Source organism: Microtus oregoni, unplaced genomic scaffold (genome assembly GCF_018167655.1).
Source record: "Microtus oregoni isolate MIOR12 unplaced genomic scaffold, Mior012 000006F_ref0000085, whole genome shotgun sequence".
Classification (NCBI taxonomy): Eukaryota; Metazoa; Chordata; class Mammalia; order Rodentia; family Cricetidae; genus Microtus; species Microtus oregoni.
Genome location: NW_024543065.1, coordinates 25877787 through 25896349, shown reverse-complemented (window position 1 = coordinate 25896349; position 18563 = coordinate 25877787). Strand labels below are relative to the sequence as shown.

Here is an 18563-nt window from a genome sequence, read left to right as displayed (position 1 = left end):
ATGGAACACTATGCTGGCTGTTCTTGGTTGTCAAGTTGACTACATCTGGAATTAAATCAAAACTGGCTGGGCACAGCTGTGAGGGAGTTTTGCTTAATTAAATCATTTGAAGTGGGAAGATGCACTTAATCTGGATCTTTGAGATGGGCAGACACACTTTTAATCTAGATCTCTTTAAAGGGGAAGACCACCTCTAATCTGGGCCACATCTTCTTCTGGAAGCCTATATAAATGGAAGAAGAAAGCATCTCTCGTTGCCTGTTTGCTTTCACTCTCCCTAGCACCTCCATTCCTGCACTGGATTAGAGTCTACTTCCAGATTCGCTGTTTACTGAAGACCAGCTGAGACATCCAGCAATAACTATTGGATTACTGTCTACCATTGGTAGACAGCCAGACTAGAGCCTTTAAACCATTCTAATAAATACCCCCTTTCTCCATATAGTATATGTGTGTGCACGCACACAAACATATATATTCTGTAATTGCTGTTCCTCAAGAGAACCCTGAGTAATACCACCACCTCTTGAAGGCCTGTTAAAAGTCACATTCTAGGGACCAGAAAGCTGGCTTAGCAGGTGCAGGTACAGGTGCTTGCTGCCATGCCTACCAACCTAAGTTCTACCCCTGGAGCTCACATGGCAGAAGGAAAGAACTGACTCCTGCAAGTTCCACTCTGTTTAGTGACATACACATACAGTAAGTAAATAAATAAAAAGTTTAAGTTCTATTCTGGCCAGGACCTTGAATTTTTTTTTAAGATTTATGTATGTATGTATGTATGTATGTATGCAGGTATGCAGTATCTGCCTGCATGTACACCTGCATGTCAGAAGAGGCGCTATATCTAATCATAGACAGTTGTGAGCCACCATGTGGTTGCTGGGAATTGAACACGGGATCCTTTGGAAGAGCAGTCAGTGCTGTTAACCTCTGAGCCATCTCTCCAGCCCCAGACCCTGAATTTTTTTGTTGATTTGTTGGTTGGATTTCTTTGGGTTAGGGTCTCCAGTGTAGCATAGACTAGCCTGGAACTCACTGTGTACCTCAAATTGGCTTTGAACTCACAGAAGTCAAGTGCTGACTTTGGGTTTTAAGGATTAGGAGTGTGCAGGGGCTGGGTCACCTCAGTTCATGAGAGCAGACTATGTGTCTCTCCAATTCTGTAATCAATAACTTTATATTATTAGCTTTCAGTGGCCAGGTATGAGGGTATTTATAAATTCATAATATGGAAATAAGTAAAGTGCTAGGATTATTATCATTTTGTTGTTGTTGTTTTTGAGAGCCTGTTTAGCAGAGTACCTCTGATACAATTCAGGTAATCCTCCCAGAGTAGCAACCTAGTGAGCAAGCAGGAAGGAAAATTGACAACCAGAGGACAATGTGCAGAGTGTGAACAATTGCTGGGGAAGCCCAGGATGGGGTTTCTTGTTCTGCCTCAGGGAGTGTGGAGACAGTAACAAGAGAGGGACCACTGCTCAGGTAAAGGAAAGTGGGGAGAAGGCCAGGAGAGAGACCATGAGCGCCTGGATGAGGAGGTATGTTAGTATCACTGGAACCATCTGGAAACCCACCTCTTCTGGAGCACAGATGGGCTTGGCAGAGGGGGCTAGGAAATCAGCCAAGAAGAGCCCACTCCATCAGGTCTGAGGTTCCCTCCCCAGATCAATCAGGTTTCACACTCTGGTCACCTAAGAGGATTTAGCTACAAGAACTCTATCAAAATCAGAATTTTCAATATCAGGGGAGTTAAAACCCTCCAAATCCCAAGACTGGCACAGAGCGTTCAGCCATCTGATGACAAGGAGAACAAGGAATTATGTATCCTGAACAATTTCAACTTCCCATTGATTTTTATAACTGTGAAGCTCTTGTTGTGTGTGGGAATAGAAGAAGAAAGTGAATGTGGAAACGGAGACAACCCTGTCCCCCACACCCACTCTCACAGACATACACAACACAGGCCTGCACAGGGGGTTTTCTCAGAACCATCTCCCTTCAAAACACAGACGACAACACGGAAAGCATATGCTACACTGACCAGAGCACTGTGCAGCTTAAGTACTGCTAATCACGCCATCACAGAGTAAGCACCTGTGGGGGAGGGCGTGGTGTCTGTTAAGTTCCAAGTAGAGCTGGGTTTCATTTCTGACTTCAAGGGCGCTGTGTACTATTTGGTTTGTTCCCTGGGCTCCCCAGGGTGTCAAGGACTAGCCCTTAGTAGTGTATTTTTATTTTCTCTCAGATGCTGGCTTTGTAATGAAGTCATCTGGTCTGTGATGTAATTACTCACTAGTGTCTGGAGGAGGCCAGGAAGTCAGCTCAGGGTTAGGAAGATCCTCCTATATCTGATGGCACATCCAGTCCCTCCTGAGATGGGGAAGAGCCTAGGACATTAGGCCAAGACACCAAATGTGGAGACCACATGGTCATAGCTGGCACAGTCACCCGAGCTCGGGCTGAGCTGTGTGTATGACTGTTCTCCTTGCCATACACCAACACAACTAAGCAGGTTTTCCCAGGAACTGGTAGGGACCTGGAGTCCTTCCCAAGTACCAGCTGCTGGCTTCTGGGACAGGCAGGTTCTTAGAGATGTGAATGGAGTGTCAGTGTTTTGGGGCTGTGCAGACACGATAAAGACAGGTAAGGGAGAGCAGCACCCAGAATCAGTCATGACCTTTATAGATCAGTTTGTTTCTAGGAGTGCTATTTTTCAGAATCCTGACCACAGGCTGGCACAAGGTAAAATTGGACAGGAAGCAGATTTAGCTCCAGACCTTTGGCCCGACCCTTGACTCTTGCCACCTTGCCTTAGCTTCTGCTTTGGGTTGTGAACTCAACAAGTGGTCCACATTTGGTGGAGTAGGTGATGGAGACCTTAGAGACCCTGTGATGAGGATGCTGCTTCCACCCTGCTCTCTTGCAATGCCCTGGACTACACGGTGGATGGCATTTAACTTGACTTCCTCTGAGGTAAAGGTGTCCTGAGACTGCTGGCTGCTTCCTGCCTTGTGCTGCTTAGTCCTTGCATCGGGGTCACTTCCAGTAATCCATTATTCCACGTCCTCACGCAGGATAAGAACTGAAGTTGGCCTTATGAATTCAAGTCTAGTGATTTCCCTATTCTTTCTCAAATTTCAGGATCCTTGGTAAATAAACAAGCCTGAGAAAGCAGCTCTAGGTTGGGAGGCTCAGGGCGAGTCCCCCTTAGACATACACCCACTAGGGATCTCACAGGACAGTTGGAAGATTACAGATTTAGTCTGTCTCCTAGCAAAACAGAAATAGTCTCCACAGTCTCTCGAAACCCACAAAGGACAAGAAGACAGCTAGGCCATAAATCAGCTAGTTCTAAAGGTGAGCATTATTTTCTCAGATGCTGAGCAAGTTTGATTCCTCCTAAATTTTCCCATGGTTTAACCAGGCCCCATAGTCCAGGTTTGGCAGTAGAATGTTTCCCACCTATCACAAACTAAGAACAATTACTTTAGTTAACTATTTTCTGTGTGCCATAACTTCAAACATTTCTTCATTTATCTTCACAGCATTGTGCATACTAGTGATCTATGTTATGAATAGGGTTGCAGGAGAGCGGTATTCAAGTACTTCGGCCATGGTCATATAGCCTGCACTTAGGAAACTAACGTGACTAGGCTTTTATGATAGGACAGAACTGTCCTTCCTACTTTGCTCCTTATGTCTCTGAAAAAGCAAGGGACAGACTCCAACAGCTACAGTAACCTGCCCACTACACCACTCACTCTTCTGTCCTGAGATTTAACATTTGTTGGTAAACAGCCAAGCAAACAAAGCCTGACATTCTAGCACCTTGATCTCTTAGTAACAGGCCCAGCTGAGTACTAGGCAGAGCGTAGTGTTTCTCAGTGGGTCTCACAGTATACAGAGCCATTACCAATAACGTCTCCTGACATGGGAGGCCAGAGAGTCTCCCCCTAACATCCTGCCACCATGGGTGAAAAGCATCCTCCCCGGAGAAGGTGCCTGTTCCAGAAGAGCAGCTGGCACCGTGGTCTCACCACTCACCATTCGGTGAATGTACTTAGTATGTAAGCCGTGCTCATCGTCGTCCAGCTGCGACTCAGCACCTTCCACATCCTGTTTGTATTTGGGGCTGATTGCAACAATTATCATCACTGTCTTCTGTTAATGAGAAGGAGAAAAGCATGTTTATGGAAGTGGGAAGTGTGGTTCATTTGGTGAAGACCAGCTGGAAAGTGGCCAGCAGGGCCATAAGCGGTCCCTGACCTGCTGGCGGGTACAGGGCCAGTCCCTCTCTCTCGGAAAGCAAAAGGCACCAGCCCCCACCCGGGCATGCAGTCATCTACACTCCTTCCCATTGCCTCCATGCCCAGAACCCTACAAACACACAGAGCAAAGGCTCCAAGAGGAAGTCTCCCGTCTTCCACAGCCCTCACTAATATACGGCTAGTGAAAGCCTAAATCACTGAATCTGCATGGAGGCAGAGAGGCACTGGCACCGCGCAGAAAAGTACCCTTCCTCCCTGCAACCTGATGTGAGCTGTCAGTCACTCTGCTTCTCCACTGCCCTGCTTTCCCCATGCACATTAGCACAGTCAGTAGGAGCAGACCCTTCAGCACAAAGCAAACACCAGGCTGCAGACAAAAGGAAAGCAAAACCCTGGCCTGCTGAGGCTTCCACCCCCACCCACTTCTGCCCAAAGAAGCACCCGGCCCTGGACATGCTGGCAGCAATCAATTTCTATCTTGTTAAAGCACAAGGTGTCCCAGCGGCTAGTATAGATTCTGTCTGTGGAACTCGAATCACAAGGCTGCAAGTGGGTGCCCTGTGGTGCCATGCTGCATAGCTTGCAAGTCTGCCCAGAAACCCTTTAGCCCAGGCCTACAAACACTTGGAAAGGCCCCAAATTCAACTGGATTCGGCCCCCACCACCCACCCCCGCGCCTTCATTTCCTCCTTTCCTATTCTGGTCTAGAAATTGTTTGCACTGATTGTTATCAACCACCTGTGTCTGGTTTGACCGTTATTTCCTGCCTCTGCGTGTCCAGGAGGGTGACCCCATCCTTCCTTTCCAAGTCTTTGCATAGCTTCCAACAAGAGAGGCTTTGTCAGACTTCCTCAGGCTCAGACTTTGGGAGAGTATCAGGGTTTTCCTTGTGAAATAGCTTCCCATGCTAATTGTTTTTCTCAGCAGCACACATCCTCAGAATTTAGGAATATACTTACATCTCGAAGGTAGCGCTCCATCCATTTAATAATATCAATACCCCGGATTCTGTCCTCAAATATGTCAATCTACAAGAAAAAGGATGAGAGGAAGGGCTCTTGATGAGAACTTTCCCTGGGTGCAGAGCTCAAGAAAACACAAGAAGCTACATGTCTGGAACCCTAACTTGGGCTCTGAATAGGGAGAGGAATACATGAGTCCAAACAATGAGACACAAGTTTCATGACAGTCACCCTATTTCACCATCCGCAGACATTGAAGTTTATAATTAGGGTCTAGTGGTTCATATCAAAATGTGTCTGCAACTATTATAATTATATGGTCAAAAATCTGAAGGACACAGTGTATCACTAAATTGGATATAAGCCAGGAAGGCAGAAATAGTACAGCTATGTATCTGTAATTTGAAAAATTGTAGGCAGATTCTGAAACTTTAGTGCATCTGTAGTGTGCAAATGCCGAGACACAGCTGTGCTGTATGGCCTGTGTGAGTTGGGTCATGATTAGAGTATTATGTCTAGCTTCAGTTACATGTTTCAAAAGGACTGTAAAAATCCGAAGAACAGTCACAAAAACAATTGCTGAACTGGTCAGGAGGGGTTAAGGATGAAAGTCAAGGAGAACTCTGATAAGACTCAGATTATTATTATTAGTAATACTCCTTTAGGTATTAGAAGTGCAGAAAAATCAAATCATTTGTTTTATAGAGGCCCAAATCTCAGTCTCTCTCTCCTATCTAATCTATCTCTTATTGGTCTACATCTCTCCCTCCTGGGTGTGTGTGTGTGTGTATGTGTGTGTGTGTGTGTGTGTGTGTGTGTGTGTATGTGTGTGTGTGTGTGTGTGTGTATGTGTGTGTGTGTGTGTGTGTCTGTTCCGTGTACATGGCACTCCTGATCGGAGGAGGGAACATATAATATAGGTGCCATCAGGAGAAGGTCTTTGGAGAAGGTTATTTGATTAGCCTCGCTGCCCCCCTAGTGATTATCCTGGTGTTACCCTGCTATTTAGAACTGACCGAGTCTCACTAGTCATCAAGCATCCAGAGCCAGCTACTGTCTCCCCGCATGCCCTGTCTACTTCATTGCCACCTTCATTCCCTCACACCCTGCATGCACAGCATACGCCTTCTGCTCTGTAAGTCACAGTGACTTCCCCTTCCCATCACCGAGCTCTCACCCATTTGGGCCACTAGTAGCAAACACATTATAATATTCTTTTATTTACTCAGTGTCTCATTTATGACCTCTTCATCTTCCTATCCTGCTTCTAAGTTCCCCATAGAAAGAGATTATGTGTTTACTTAACTATCGCCCCTATAGAGTACCTCATATAAACTTGGGATGTATTCCTTTATTGATAGAGCATTTAAAAAATGGAATAGCTTTTGTTTGGATGATTTTTTTTTTAAGACAGGGTCTCCCTGTTGTTCTAGCTGGCCTGGAACTTGCTAGGTAGACCAGGCTGACCTTGAACTCACAGAGATCCACCTGTGTCTGCCTCGGGACTGCTGGAACCAAAAATGCACCACCAAGTTCAGCTTGATTTATGTGTTAATGTCCATGTACCTGCTATTCCAGAGCTCAGGGAGCTGAAGTAGGAATTTGAGAGTTTGTAGCTAATCAGGTCTACACTGAAAAATGTCTCAAAAAGTGAAAACAAAACCAAGATAATAATGTCTATTCTGGCCAAAGCCTGCACCAGTATGCAATGGAGCCAGAAGTCCATTTCCATTTCACATTGCGAATGGGCAGCCTGGGTTCTACTCCTGGCTCTGCTGGTTATGAGGATTTAATGGCAACACAGAAAAGACACACAGTGTAATGCCAGACATGATGTTAACATGCCATAAATGGCCATTACTATCCGGTACAGAAGTTGTTCCCCTTCAGAGACAGACATTCTGGGCAGTGTTTGCCTCTCTAGATGTCCATCAGAGTCTACTGCGACCGTATGACAAGTTTTACACACTGCTGCTGTTAGGAGCTAATTATGTCCGTAAAAGGCACATCAGCTGGAAGTGGTGGCTTACACTCGTAAGGAGGCTGACATAGGGGGATTGTCAGCGTGGGATATAAAGTGAGATCCTATCTCAAAAAATAAAATAAAAATGAATTTTTAAAAACTTTCTCATAACCTCATGTGACTGGATTTGGAGATAGGGCCTCTGAGAAGATAACTCGGGAAAAATGAGGTGCTGGATGAGCCCCCACTCCCATAGGATTGGTGTTTATGGAAGAAGAAAGAATTAGTACACAGGTCTGTGCATACACAGGAAAGGGACCATGTAAGAACAGAGAGAGGATGGCCTCTCAAGTCAAGGGGGATGATCCCGGATGAAACCAACTTTGTTTCAGCCTTGTTCTTGGCCTTCCAGCCTCCAGAACTGTTGGAAATGAGCTTCTGCCTAAGCACCCTATCGAGAGTGTCTTCCGGCTGACTTACATAGCCACCTTCTTCAGGTCCCAGGCTCCATTAGTGTCCCGTTGGTGACTGTGTCCTGCTAGTGGCAGGGCAGGACACTCTTCCCTAAGATTTCCTAAACCTACCTAAACCTTTATGCTGGCTTGTTAAAAGTAAACTCTCCTTCAATTACTCATTGTTTGATTTCACTGAGAGCATCCCTATGTAGATTGTGTCCATAGCTGTTCACAAGCACAGGCTTTCATAGGCTAAGGGTCAGGGGCACATTTAAATCCCTGAACTGCACTGCACAGGGCTCGTCTAAGGTTAATGTCCTGGCTGTTCTCCAGAGGCAGTCAATCTGTATGCTTATATTTGGAAAAGAGAAAAGTATGCTCTTATACATTGCCTCAGGTCTCACAGTTTGATTTTTATATCACAGTTGCCACAGCACTGTCTTAGTTTGAAAATGAGAAAGCGATATGTTAATCTACAGAGTTGTGAAGTTGAATTACATAAATTGTAGGCATCTTAAAAAAAATAGGCGCTTCTATTTTTAGGGAGTATTATAGGAAAAAAATTCAAATAAAAACTACTAAACAACGCTAAGCCACTCTTTAGTCTTTAGTTTGTAAGTGTTCCTCTTTAGCCTCCAGTATCTGCAGGTCTCTCATCCTCACTGCCCTGTGGAATCCACTGCTGCTGAATGCCGAGGAGAGAGGCTTCTGGGAAGGAAATACTCTTAATGTTTGAGGAAAGCCAGTCCTCTGAGTTGCAACCTGTGGTATTTTGTTTATCCTACGGAAGAATGTACATGGCTTTAAGCTGTGTTGTTTCAGGGATTGGCAGGGAGACAGATTATGCGCTTGAGAATTCTGGGCCCCAGATCACAATGGACCTGCAGGGGTAAAGCAGGGTCATCTCTCCTAGACAGAGACTAGACCATGTCTTCCCTGTCCAGAAACTTCCCTCCAAGGGCAGCTGTGTGCAGTGGGGGCCCAGGGTTCTACTTCAAACCTCAAAATCTAGTACAGAGCAGAGGGTCTGGTGTGGAAAAAAAAAAACTACCTTGCTGAGCTTGCAGCTTCCTGGACCACAGGAGGCACGTTGGTGGCTATGGCTGGTGAGAAAGGGCAAAGGCAGAGAGTCTAGCAAAAGTCAGGCCTTTCTTCAGCTAGGACCAGCAGGACCAAAGGCTGGAAATAGCACTATTATGGACATTTTGGAGGAAAAGTGCTGGAGACTTTGGGTGGTTTAAAATGTGGTAGAATACTTGGCTAGTATGAGTGAGGTCCTGGGCTTGACTCCCAGTACCAAATCAATAACTAGGTACCCAGAAGACAATTTTATAGTTCCATAAGCATTTAGCTCATGATCACATAAATAAAAAATCACCTATTCATACTTTATCATCATCATCATCATCATCATCACTACTGTGTCCAACCGAACTGTTCAGTTTTCTCTTTGAATAAAATACTTACTGCAGTTTGGAAGCCATTCACCAACAAAAAGTTCACAAATCTCACCACCTCCATGGCTGTGTCCATAGAATAAGTGATAAAGACTTTGCCTAAGAGAGAAATTTCAGAGCTGTTGAAGCTAATCAAGTTATTCGATTGCACACAGAACCTGTAAGTGGTTTGTGCTGCCCCTTGCGTTGGAGGGCGATCTGAGGGCTTGTTTGTAGTGGTGTGGATTGCTAACCTCTGTGACAAGGGCTGGGGCCTGTCCAAGACAGTGCATCCCATTCAGAGTGAACAGAAGACGTCAGGGACCGAGGAGAGTCCTGGCAGGCTGAGGCCACCACAGAGGTCCTCTGGAACACCACATGAGATGTTAAAAAGTCTGCCACCCGCAGCCTGTGAGTCCTCCCAGCTCAGGCCACTGCCTTGCTTCTTGGAGACACACTTGGCCCCGTGCCCAAGGAAAATGCTCTCACAGCAGGCTAAGAAGCTAAGGCTTGCTGAGGGTCACCCAGCAGTGTCTGCTTTTGATCTCATGATGCTCTCTGTTGCCCTGAACTCTTGTCTGACAAGACCAAGTAGGGGGTGACTGAGAAAGCGTTTCCGTGCCCTCCCCCAGTCGACTCCTTTGTGGAGAAAGGTCAGGAAGTAGGAGCAGACTGATGCCCAGATCAGAAATGTGAGTGCAACTTCAGCTTTAAAGGGGAGACACCGCCGCAGGGCAGTCCAGCATCACAGGCCTCCTCTTTCCTCTCCAAGCCAGCACTGAGCCATAGACAGAACTGTTCTGACAAGCTCACCCAACTCAGCCAGAACCGCTGTTTTCTCAGGCCAAAGCGTTGGGGAAATTACTTGGCTAGCAGTTTAATGTGGTAGACAGATAATCTGTACATGTTGCCTTTTAGTCTAGAATGAATCAGTTAAGTCTCAGAAAACCCCAAGGCAGCGGATAAAGAAGGAAGATGCAGAAGATGAGTCTGTATGCATTCACCTGTGCTTAGACTCTTCCAAACAGAAACACGCCTCTCAAATAGAAGTGTGTGCAGGTATGATGGCGGGGGTAACCATGCAGCTAGGCATACGAGTAGCATGTGATCCTTTGTTACCCCCATATGAGCTAATCTTAGGACCCCTTTCCTAGAGTATACGACAGACAGAATATTGGGACCATACACCATGTAAGACTGTGTCTGTCCAATCAGGCAGTTTTCTGAATAAAGTGTATAAGATTTTGAAGGTTCAGATTTTTTGCCTGAAAACCGTGGGGCTCACTGTCATAGGAGTCTTTTGGAGCTGAAAGGGACTAGGAGTAGAGACTCAACAGAAGCAATTAGCAAAGCAAAGGCCTCCAGTGGGGTTATGAGTGTCCCGGATCTGGACAAAGTGAGCCTCTCTAGCAAATAATTTATAAGTAGTGACTGATTTCTTAAGATTTCTGGAACTAAGAATCCTAGCTGGCCTTACTCTCAGAACATTTTGATAATATTTCAACATTTCTGGATCTAGCAGCAGAATGTGGAAAATGAATCATCACCTGACACTGAACAGAGTGTTTCCTTAACTAAAAGGCTTGATTTGCATTGGGCTGTGAAGCAGTACAGAAATGTAAGATGGGTGTTTTTTTTTTTCCTTTTTCTTTTTCTAAATAAGACTGCTCACTCCTACAGAAAGTGACCTTGTTCTTGATAGCTACTGCTAATTTACAGCGAGGCACTAGGTTTCTACCCAGTGCCTCATGAGCATCCAATCCTTTTACCTGGGGCCACACGAGCACCCGATCCATCTGCCCAGGGGCACATCCTTGAAAAGATCACTTAGAAGAGCAAAGAAATATGGGAAGGGGTGTTTGTTGTTTTCTATGTGTTAAGGAAAATCCCCAGGTAAGCAGTTGGGGAGCATTACTTGTAAGGTTAGAATCATTAAAAACATTAAAAAAAATAGCTGGGTTTTCTTTTTAAAGCAAAAAAGAAAAGGTAAATTTTTCTGTATATGTAAAATATAACTGAAATTATGGCTAAGTGACTAAGCCAAACTCTCAAAGCATAAAACCTGACAAGAAGAAACCACGTTGCAAACAACTTACGTAATTCCTCTGGCAAATTGCTGGTTTTTAGAGTTCCTCGGGCTAGAGGGTTGCTAGGGGGTCTAGGCACAGCAGCTGGGGATGGAGCCTGGGGACCCTGTGGTCTCAGCTCTGCAGGATGTTCCAAGGACGCCTCAGGTTCTCCAGCTCCATTAGGTGGTGGGTGATAGAGCTGGTCCCTGAAAGGGAATACGTTTACAGCAAATTTTTATTTTCATTACAAAGGCAAAGTTTGGGGAGACAGACGTTACAAACTGGGGACCATACCAACTCATGATCTCTCCCCTCTGCCTCTGTTTCATATCTGACACGGAAGGAAGAGGAGTCCCATGGAGTTTCCTCTATGAACAAGCCAGCTGGCTGCCATATGTGAGGACCTGTGCTAGGGGTCAAAAGAGGGAAGCAGGATTTGATTTCTCCATTCAAGGTCTGTCTAATTGGGAAAATAAATTCCATGTACGGGTCAGACAAGGTCACCAGCAAAACAAAATAATGTGATGGGTGGCAGGAGGCTAATATGAAAGGCATTCAGAGTAAAGAGACACAACTCTGAGCTCATGATAGATAACATTGCTTATGTTTCAAAAGCTGTTTTTTTCTTAAAGCCATGCAGGTTTAAAAGTCTTTCTTTTAAACTCTGTAAATGAAGGATCCGACTGGTGACGAGGAGTCTATTGTGACTTTGCCCGCCAGCATCCCTGTGAGCATTGTGCTGAGGGTAAACAATGGCATGTACTCCTGTGAGCTTTAGAAAGCCAAGGGAATGCCAGTCTTGTCTCTGCCACTCTGCTTTCTCCTGGCAAACAGTCACAGGTGTGTGTGTTCTGCAGAAGCGTCCAGTGTCCCTGGGTGTCAAGAACAAGGTGCGGCATTTCTCTTTTGCCACTGAAACTCTTAGCAGGTACATGTGGCCCTAACTTCTGCATCAGTTGCAGCGTGCTGGAGGGAGGAGGGGGCAGCCTCTTGGCTGCTCTACTCTGGGTCATTCTCTGAGCCTCCTCTGGCCTCCAGTTCTATAAGCACACAGTTCCCTAAGTTAAATCCCCTCTGCCTAAAATGGCTGAGTGGGCAGGTGAGATCCTCAGCTCTCAAGGCACTTGCTGCCAGGGCTGGTGACCTGGGTTGATCCCAGGGACCTATGTGGTGGAAGGAGAGAAGCACCTTCATGCATGCTCTGTCCTTGTGGGTGCTGTGCATGCAAGTGTGCATACACACAGGAAAGTAAGTGAAGAGTTAAAACCTAGTACACCGACAGTGTACTTCTGTGACTTCTAACTGGTAGGGGGCAAATATGGCAGTATGATAAAATCAGGGTAATGGGACCATGGGTGTCGTTGTTTCATATTATAAAATTTTTGATGTTATAAGTCTGTATATTTGTCTAATTTTAATATTTTTGCTTACATTTTTACCCAAAAGTAATTTCAAAGTTCTTAAAGTCTTATGTAATATGATTTAAATAAAACATTTTTTTAAAAAAAATTACAAAATCTCAACTATATTTCTAAAATTAGAATATTTAGGGAATTTATATTGTATGTTTTTCATAAATAGTGAGCAAATGAGGCCTCTAAAAATATACCTTCAACTGATATTCAGTTCTTTATTATTTATATTAAATCTTTTTAGACATAAAGTAGCTTCATTGTTATAAAAGATGATTACTTGTTTGATAAAGAAATACTAAGACCTTGATAATTATACTGGCTAGTTTTAGGCCAACTTGACACAAACTAGAGTTATCTGAAAGGAGGGAACCACAGTTGAGAACATGTCCCCACAAGTTCTGGCTGTAGGCAAGCTTGCAAGGCATTTTCTTAATTAGTGATTGATGGGGGAAAGCCCAGCCATTGTAGGTGGTGCCATCCCTGGGCTGGTGGTCCTGGGTTCTATAAGAAAGCAACTGAGCAAACCACAAGGAGCAAGCCAATAAGCAGCATCCCTCCATGGCCTCTGCACCAGCTCCTGCCTCCAGGTTCCTGCCCTGTTTGAGATCCTATCCTGATTTTCAGTGACATGGTAGCATAAGCCAAATGACCCCTTTCCTCCCCAAGTTGCTTTGGTCATGGTGTTTCATCACAACAATAGTAACTAAGACAATAATGTTCATAAACTTTCACATATAAATAGTATCATGAGAGTAAACTTCTGGTATCAACATTCTTCTTCTAATCAGTGGAAGGAGAATTATCTTCTTAGCTGAACATTCTTCATCATCCTAAAATGATAACTCAAGGATACTGGGACAGGTTTAATTGATACTATAGAAATATTTGCTATGCAATAACTTTTAACTTTCCTATAAATCTAAATGGTTTTCACGTATTGTGATTCACATCTGTAATCTCTAACACAGAGCATTGCTAGGAAGTAGAGGCTATCCTAGGCTTGTGAGTTCTAGGAAAGCTTGGGTTAGTAGTGAGACTCAATAGCTCAGATAACAATAAAAAAATTTTAAAGTGTAAAACCCTAAGTAAAGCTGCAGACTTGAAAGTGGCCTTTCTAGCAATCTAGGAGATCACTGAGGTACGAAGAGATTAGGCTGTGCAAGTATGTGTTAGAGTGGCCGCTCTAATCTAGCTGTGTTTTTATTTGTGAGTTATTGAAAGAAATGAATTTTTATGAGAAATGAATTTTTGTTTACCTTAAACATTATGATTGTATCCCTTATTCAATACCAAATATATTTGATAAAAATACTTAATGTTTTGTATGGTTTCTTGAAATGTTATACATTTCTTTGTAAGGGTGTGTCTTGTTATAAAATCACATTTTACTTAAGTCCCTTATTGAAATTTTGTGTAATTAGGAGGATGAAGGAACTCCAGAGACTTGTGGACCTTGCAGTGAAGGGAAGCAGGCTTAGGCCTTGCTTGCCAATCTTAATAAAATTGGCTTTTTTTTCCTTTGAATAAAATTTCTGAACTAATCGCCAATTTCTTTTATCTTCAAAAAATCCACTTTAATAGGATTTTCATATGTGATTCTGTTCTATAAAAACAGAACGCAGTTTTACTTTGAGTGTTATATGAAAGTTGCACTTGAAAAGAAGCAAACATTTTATTTACTTTCTTTCCAATTTTGTTCTAAAACAGGAAACTCCACTTGTTCCTCTGTATTCTTGATACACAAATTGATAGAAAAGGTAAACTTGACAAAACATTTTAAAAATAAAAACAGTAAGGAGAAAAACTAGTCAGGGACCACTCAAGTACAGAGTGAGCCTGCACCCTAAGGGGGGCTACTGGTGCTTGGCTCTTAGTGTGAGCCTGCGCCCTGAGTGTGGGCTGACTGGGGCTTGGCCCTTAGTGTGAGCCTGCGCCCTGAGTGTGGGCTGACTGGGTGCTTGGCCCTTAGTGTGAGCCTGCGCCCTGAGTGTGGGCTGACTGGGTGCTTGGCCATTAGTGTGAGCCTGCGCCCTGAGTGTGGGCTGACTGGGGCTTGGCCCTTAGTGTGAGCCTGCGCCCTGAGTGTGGGCTGACTGGGGCTTGGCCCTTAGTGTGAGCCTGCGCCCTGAGTGTGGGCTGACTGGGTGCTTGGCCATTAGTGTGGCAGCATACTGGAAAGAGCTGAGGAACCTTTCAGGTTGGCTTGACTTCAGGGTATCTCGTGATCTTGGTCAGATCTACTGAGAACTGTAATAAAAGAACAAGTACAAAGCCGGGCAGTGATGGCACACGCCTTTAATCCCAGCACTCAGGAGGCAGAGGCAGGAGGATCTCTGTGAGTTCGAGGCCAGCCTGGTCTATAAGAGCTAGTTCCAGGACAGGCTCCAAAGTACAGAGAAGTGCCCCCCCCCCGCAAAAAAAAAAATCACAGTAGTCCATACTATTTGGAAGGCTGACTCGGGAGGATAACAAGTTTGAAACCAGCAAGGGCAACATAGTGAGTTTGAAGCCAGGTTGAACTACATTGTTAGAACCTGTATGAAAAAAATTGTCAGGCAGTGGTGACGCACCCCAGCACTAAGACCAGTCTGGCCCACAGAGAAAGTTCCAGGACAGGCTCCAATGCTACACAGAAAAACCATGACTCAAAATAATAATAATAATAATAATAAGTTTTAAAAGGAAGGGGAAAGCCTGGCTCCCTCATTGGTCTCCGTCAACATACCATTCTGTCTTACCCTCTACCTCATACACCTGTCATGATGCTATCCGCCATGAAGGTGACATAGCCAAGAGGGGCCTCTTATCTTGGAACTTTGAGCTAATGAAATATTTTTTGTTTATCAAGTATTCAGTTTCAAACACCTTGTTACAGCACTGGAAAATGGACCAAAGCAAAGATTTAGACAAAGTTTTGAAAACACCACATTATTTTTCTGGCAGAAGCATAGAAGGGATCAACTCGTATAGATGGTTTTATTGCAACAGAAAATAACTAGAAACCAGATGTGATGATGCTGAGAGAGCCTTGTCCACCACTTTCTCTGTGTTCTGCCCTGAAAAGTTTATACTGAGTATTTCACTGTGTGGCTGCGCGGACCTAGGTGGCAGACCTGCAGACTCTCCATGTGTCTCTGTTACATTGACACTCTTCCTCATGTCAGGATGTGTGGGGATGGGTCTTGCCATACTCATACCTTGCGAGCCTCGGGAAAGAGTCTCTCTGGGCAAGCCTCTCTCCTTGGTCCTGGGGGCTGGGGTAATTCAGCATGACTTTCTGCACAGGATGCAGTCCTCTCCCCCTTGCCCCGGGAAGGGCCTGCCCAGGCAGCGCAGGCTGGATGACTTGCTGGTAGGCTGCTGGAGGGTAGCCATGAGCATCTGTGGGGGAACAAGGAAATAGCAGAGAAGGTTGACTTCGGCTCCTCCAAGTGTAAGGCCATGCATGTTCATTGAACAGTTTTCTTTTGATAGCAACGGAGGGTCCAAATATCAACCCACCTCCATGTATTTGTCATATTCTGTACTAGTAATTCGTTCATAATATTCATGAAATTGATATGTGTTTTTTAATGTAAAACATCTGTGAAATTACATTTGACATTCTAATTAGAAAACTCAAAGAATTTTTTAAGTCCTGTTTTAATAAGATACTTAGGGTAACCCTTCCCTGAAGAACCTCAGTCACACCACTATTCCTACCATAATTCCCCAGGGCTAAGAGAAATTATCCTTGTGATAGATTTAAGATTACTGTGTGGACTAGACGTGGTACTGCACGCCTTTAATCCCAGACTGGGAGGCAGAGGGAGAAGGAGGCAGATCTCATGTGAGTTCAAGACCAGCCTGGTCTATATACTGAGATCCTGCCTCCCCCAATCCAAAAAAATTACTTTCCCATTGCCACTAGGTGAACACAGATGGACACACACGGACACACACACGGACAAACATATATACACACACACACGCACACTGCTTCCTCTTAGGAAGAAGTAAATGAGTGAAGCCGTGGCTCATCCTCTGGGAAGGAGCCAGCAACACCTTTAACTTCACAGTCTCTCTTGTTAAAGCCATGGGCACTTGGCCCCAAGACACTGGGGAAAGGTCTCAATCAACAAGGTATTTGCTGCCTAAGTTTGAGGACCTGAGTTCAAGCTTCCAGCACCCACATACATGTAATTGGGCATGGGGCAGCACATGCTCAGTGCCAGGGAAGCAGAGACAGGAGAATCGTTGGGGCTCACTGGCAAGCCAGTCTGAGTTACTGGGCTACTGGTTCAGTGACAGCCCTCTCTCCAAAGATAAGGTGGAGAGTGATTAAGGAGGACATCTGACATGTACCTCTGACCTCTGCATGTATATGCATGGGCATCCACACACACATGAACACACACACAAACATGCTCATTAATTGATTGTTTTTATTATTAATAGTAATCAATCATTTTTTAAAGAGCAGGGACTGATGTCAATGCATAACTTGGGAGGAAGTTGGTCCAAGGAAGCCCCAGGGTAACAGAGCCCCAAGAGAAGGCAGCTCAGCTGACCAGGTAAAAGAAAAACAGGGGCCCAGAGAGATGGCTCAGCAGTTAAGAGGATTTCTCTTTCTTCTAGAGGACTGGAGTTTAGTTCCCAGCGCCCATGTCAGGCAGTTAACAGTGACCTGTAACTTCAGCTCCAGAAGATCCAGCATCCTCCCGTAGCCTTTAGCGTGCTTGTAGGACAGACCCACACAGACATATTCATCAATAAAACCTTTAAAAGAGAGGTGTGGAAGAGGGGCGCAAGGATCCAGTGGGGTGAGAGAGGAGGATGCAGGAGCATTACCTCGACCTAGAGGGCTACCTTTGAGAAACCCAAGACGTACATGGGGACAGGAGAGGACCAAGTCTTAAGCTCCGAAAGAGGAGCCACGAGTCCTTCATGATCCAAGCTGTCACCTCTATCTGTTTAGTGCAAAAACAATTTTGATTAAAAAAATTATCATTGGTTTTAAATCCTTGCCCAATTTATAGAAGTCATAGTTTTGTTTGTCTGCCAGGGTATCATATTTGAGGGAGACACAGAGAAATAAAATAGTAAAAAAAGCAAGAAAGTGACATAACTCTTGCAGTTAGGACTCACTCTGAATGGTCAGGTCGCCGCTCTTGACTTCATTGCCTAGATGAAGTAGCAGAATAGGGAGGATGGCACTGTCCTGAGTTTTGTCTGCAGTCGGAACAGTTTTAAGGAATCTTTGGGGAATGACAAACTCAAGCACAGAAGAGCTGTCTCCAGGTCCCCACGTCTGGACTCAGAACCCTGGGTGGATTGTAGTGATTTCATTTATTTGTATTTTAATAAATAAAGCTTGCCTGAAGATCAGAGAGTAAAACAGCCCCACTGGTCAGCCTTACAGGCCAGGCAGTGGAGGCACACACCATTAATCCCAGTAGCCACACTAGTTTGCCATAGAAACCGGGCGGTAGTGGTGCATGCCTTTAATCCCAGCCCTAGAGAGGAATATAAGATGAGAGGAGATAGGTCTCAGACACAGTCTCATTCTGAGATTCCTGGAGGCAGGGTCGCCATTTCAGACTGAGGTAGAGGTAAGAGCCAGTGGCTGGCTGTTTTGCTTTTCTGACCTTCAGGTTGAACTTCAATATCTGTCTCCGGGATTTTATTAATCGTGCTACATTGGATGACCCTGGCAATTAACTCAGGCTAGTCTCTCAGGTCTGGTCAAACTCCCTGGAGCCATTTCATTGTTTGTCTTGACCCTTCTATCAGCTGTACCCTTCCTACCATTCTTCCTCTTGAAAAAGTGACATGTACCTCCAACGGAGGCCATGTACCGGCTTTGACACATGACCCTTGTCCTGCTATTGTTAAGCCCTGATCATTGCAAACAGAGGGTTTGAAGAAAAAGAGGAGTCGAGGAGATGAAAAGGATTTGCCTGGGCCCGTCCCTGCTTGGGGCTGACAAAGGAAACCAGGACTTGGACGGGAG

The 18563-nt window shown here is 44.8% G+C and overlaps 1 protein-coding gene and 1 long non-coding RNA gene across 3 annotated transcripts in view; one reads left to right on the top strand and one right to left on the bottom strand.

Moving 5' to 3' along the window:
• The window catches only part of Traf3ip2 (TRAF3 interacting protein 2), a 42425-nt gene that overhangs the window by 3269 nt on the left and 20593 nt on the right, over nt 1-18563 (bottom strand). For both annotated transcript variants that reach the window (XM_041654074.1, XM_041654075.1), the window contains 5 exons: nt 15769-15952; nt 11184-11362; nt 9119-9207; nt 5231-5299; nt 4048-4164 (listed from right to left, as the gene is read on the bottom strand). In XM_041654074.1, coding sequence (XP_041510008.1) covers nt 4048-4164; nt 5231-5299; nt 9119-9207; nt 11184-11362; nt 15769-15952 — 638 coding nt within the window. The remainder of the gene's footprint in view (nt 1-4047; nt 4165-5230; nt 5300-9118; nt 9208-11183; nt 11363-15768; nt 15953-18563) is intronic.
• Nucleotides 1-18563, top strand: part of LOC121449560 — a 124688-nt gene that overhangs the window by 93839 nt on the left and 12286 nt on the right. The gene's annotated exons all lie outside the window — the stretch shown is intronic.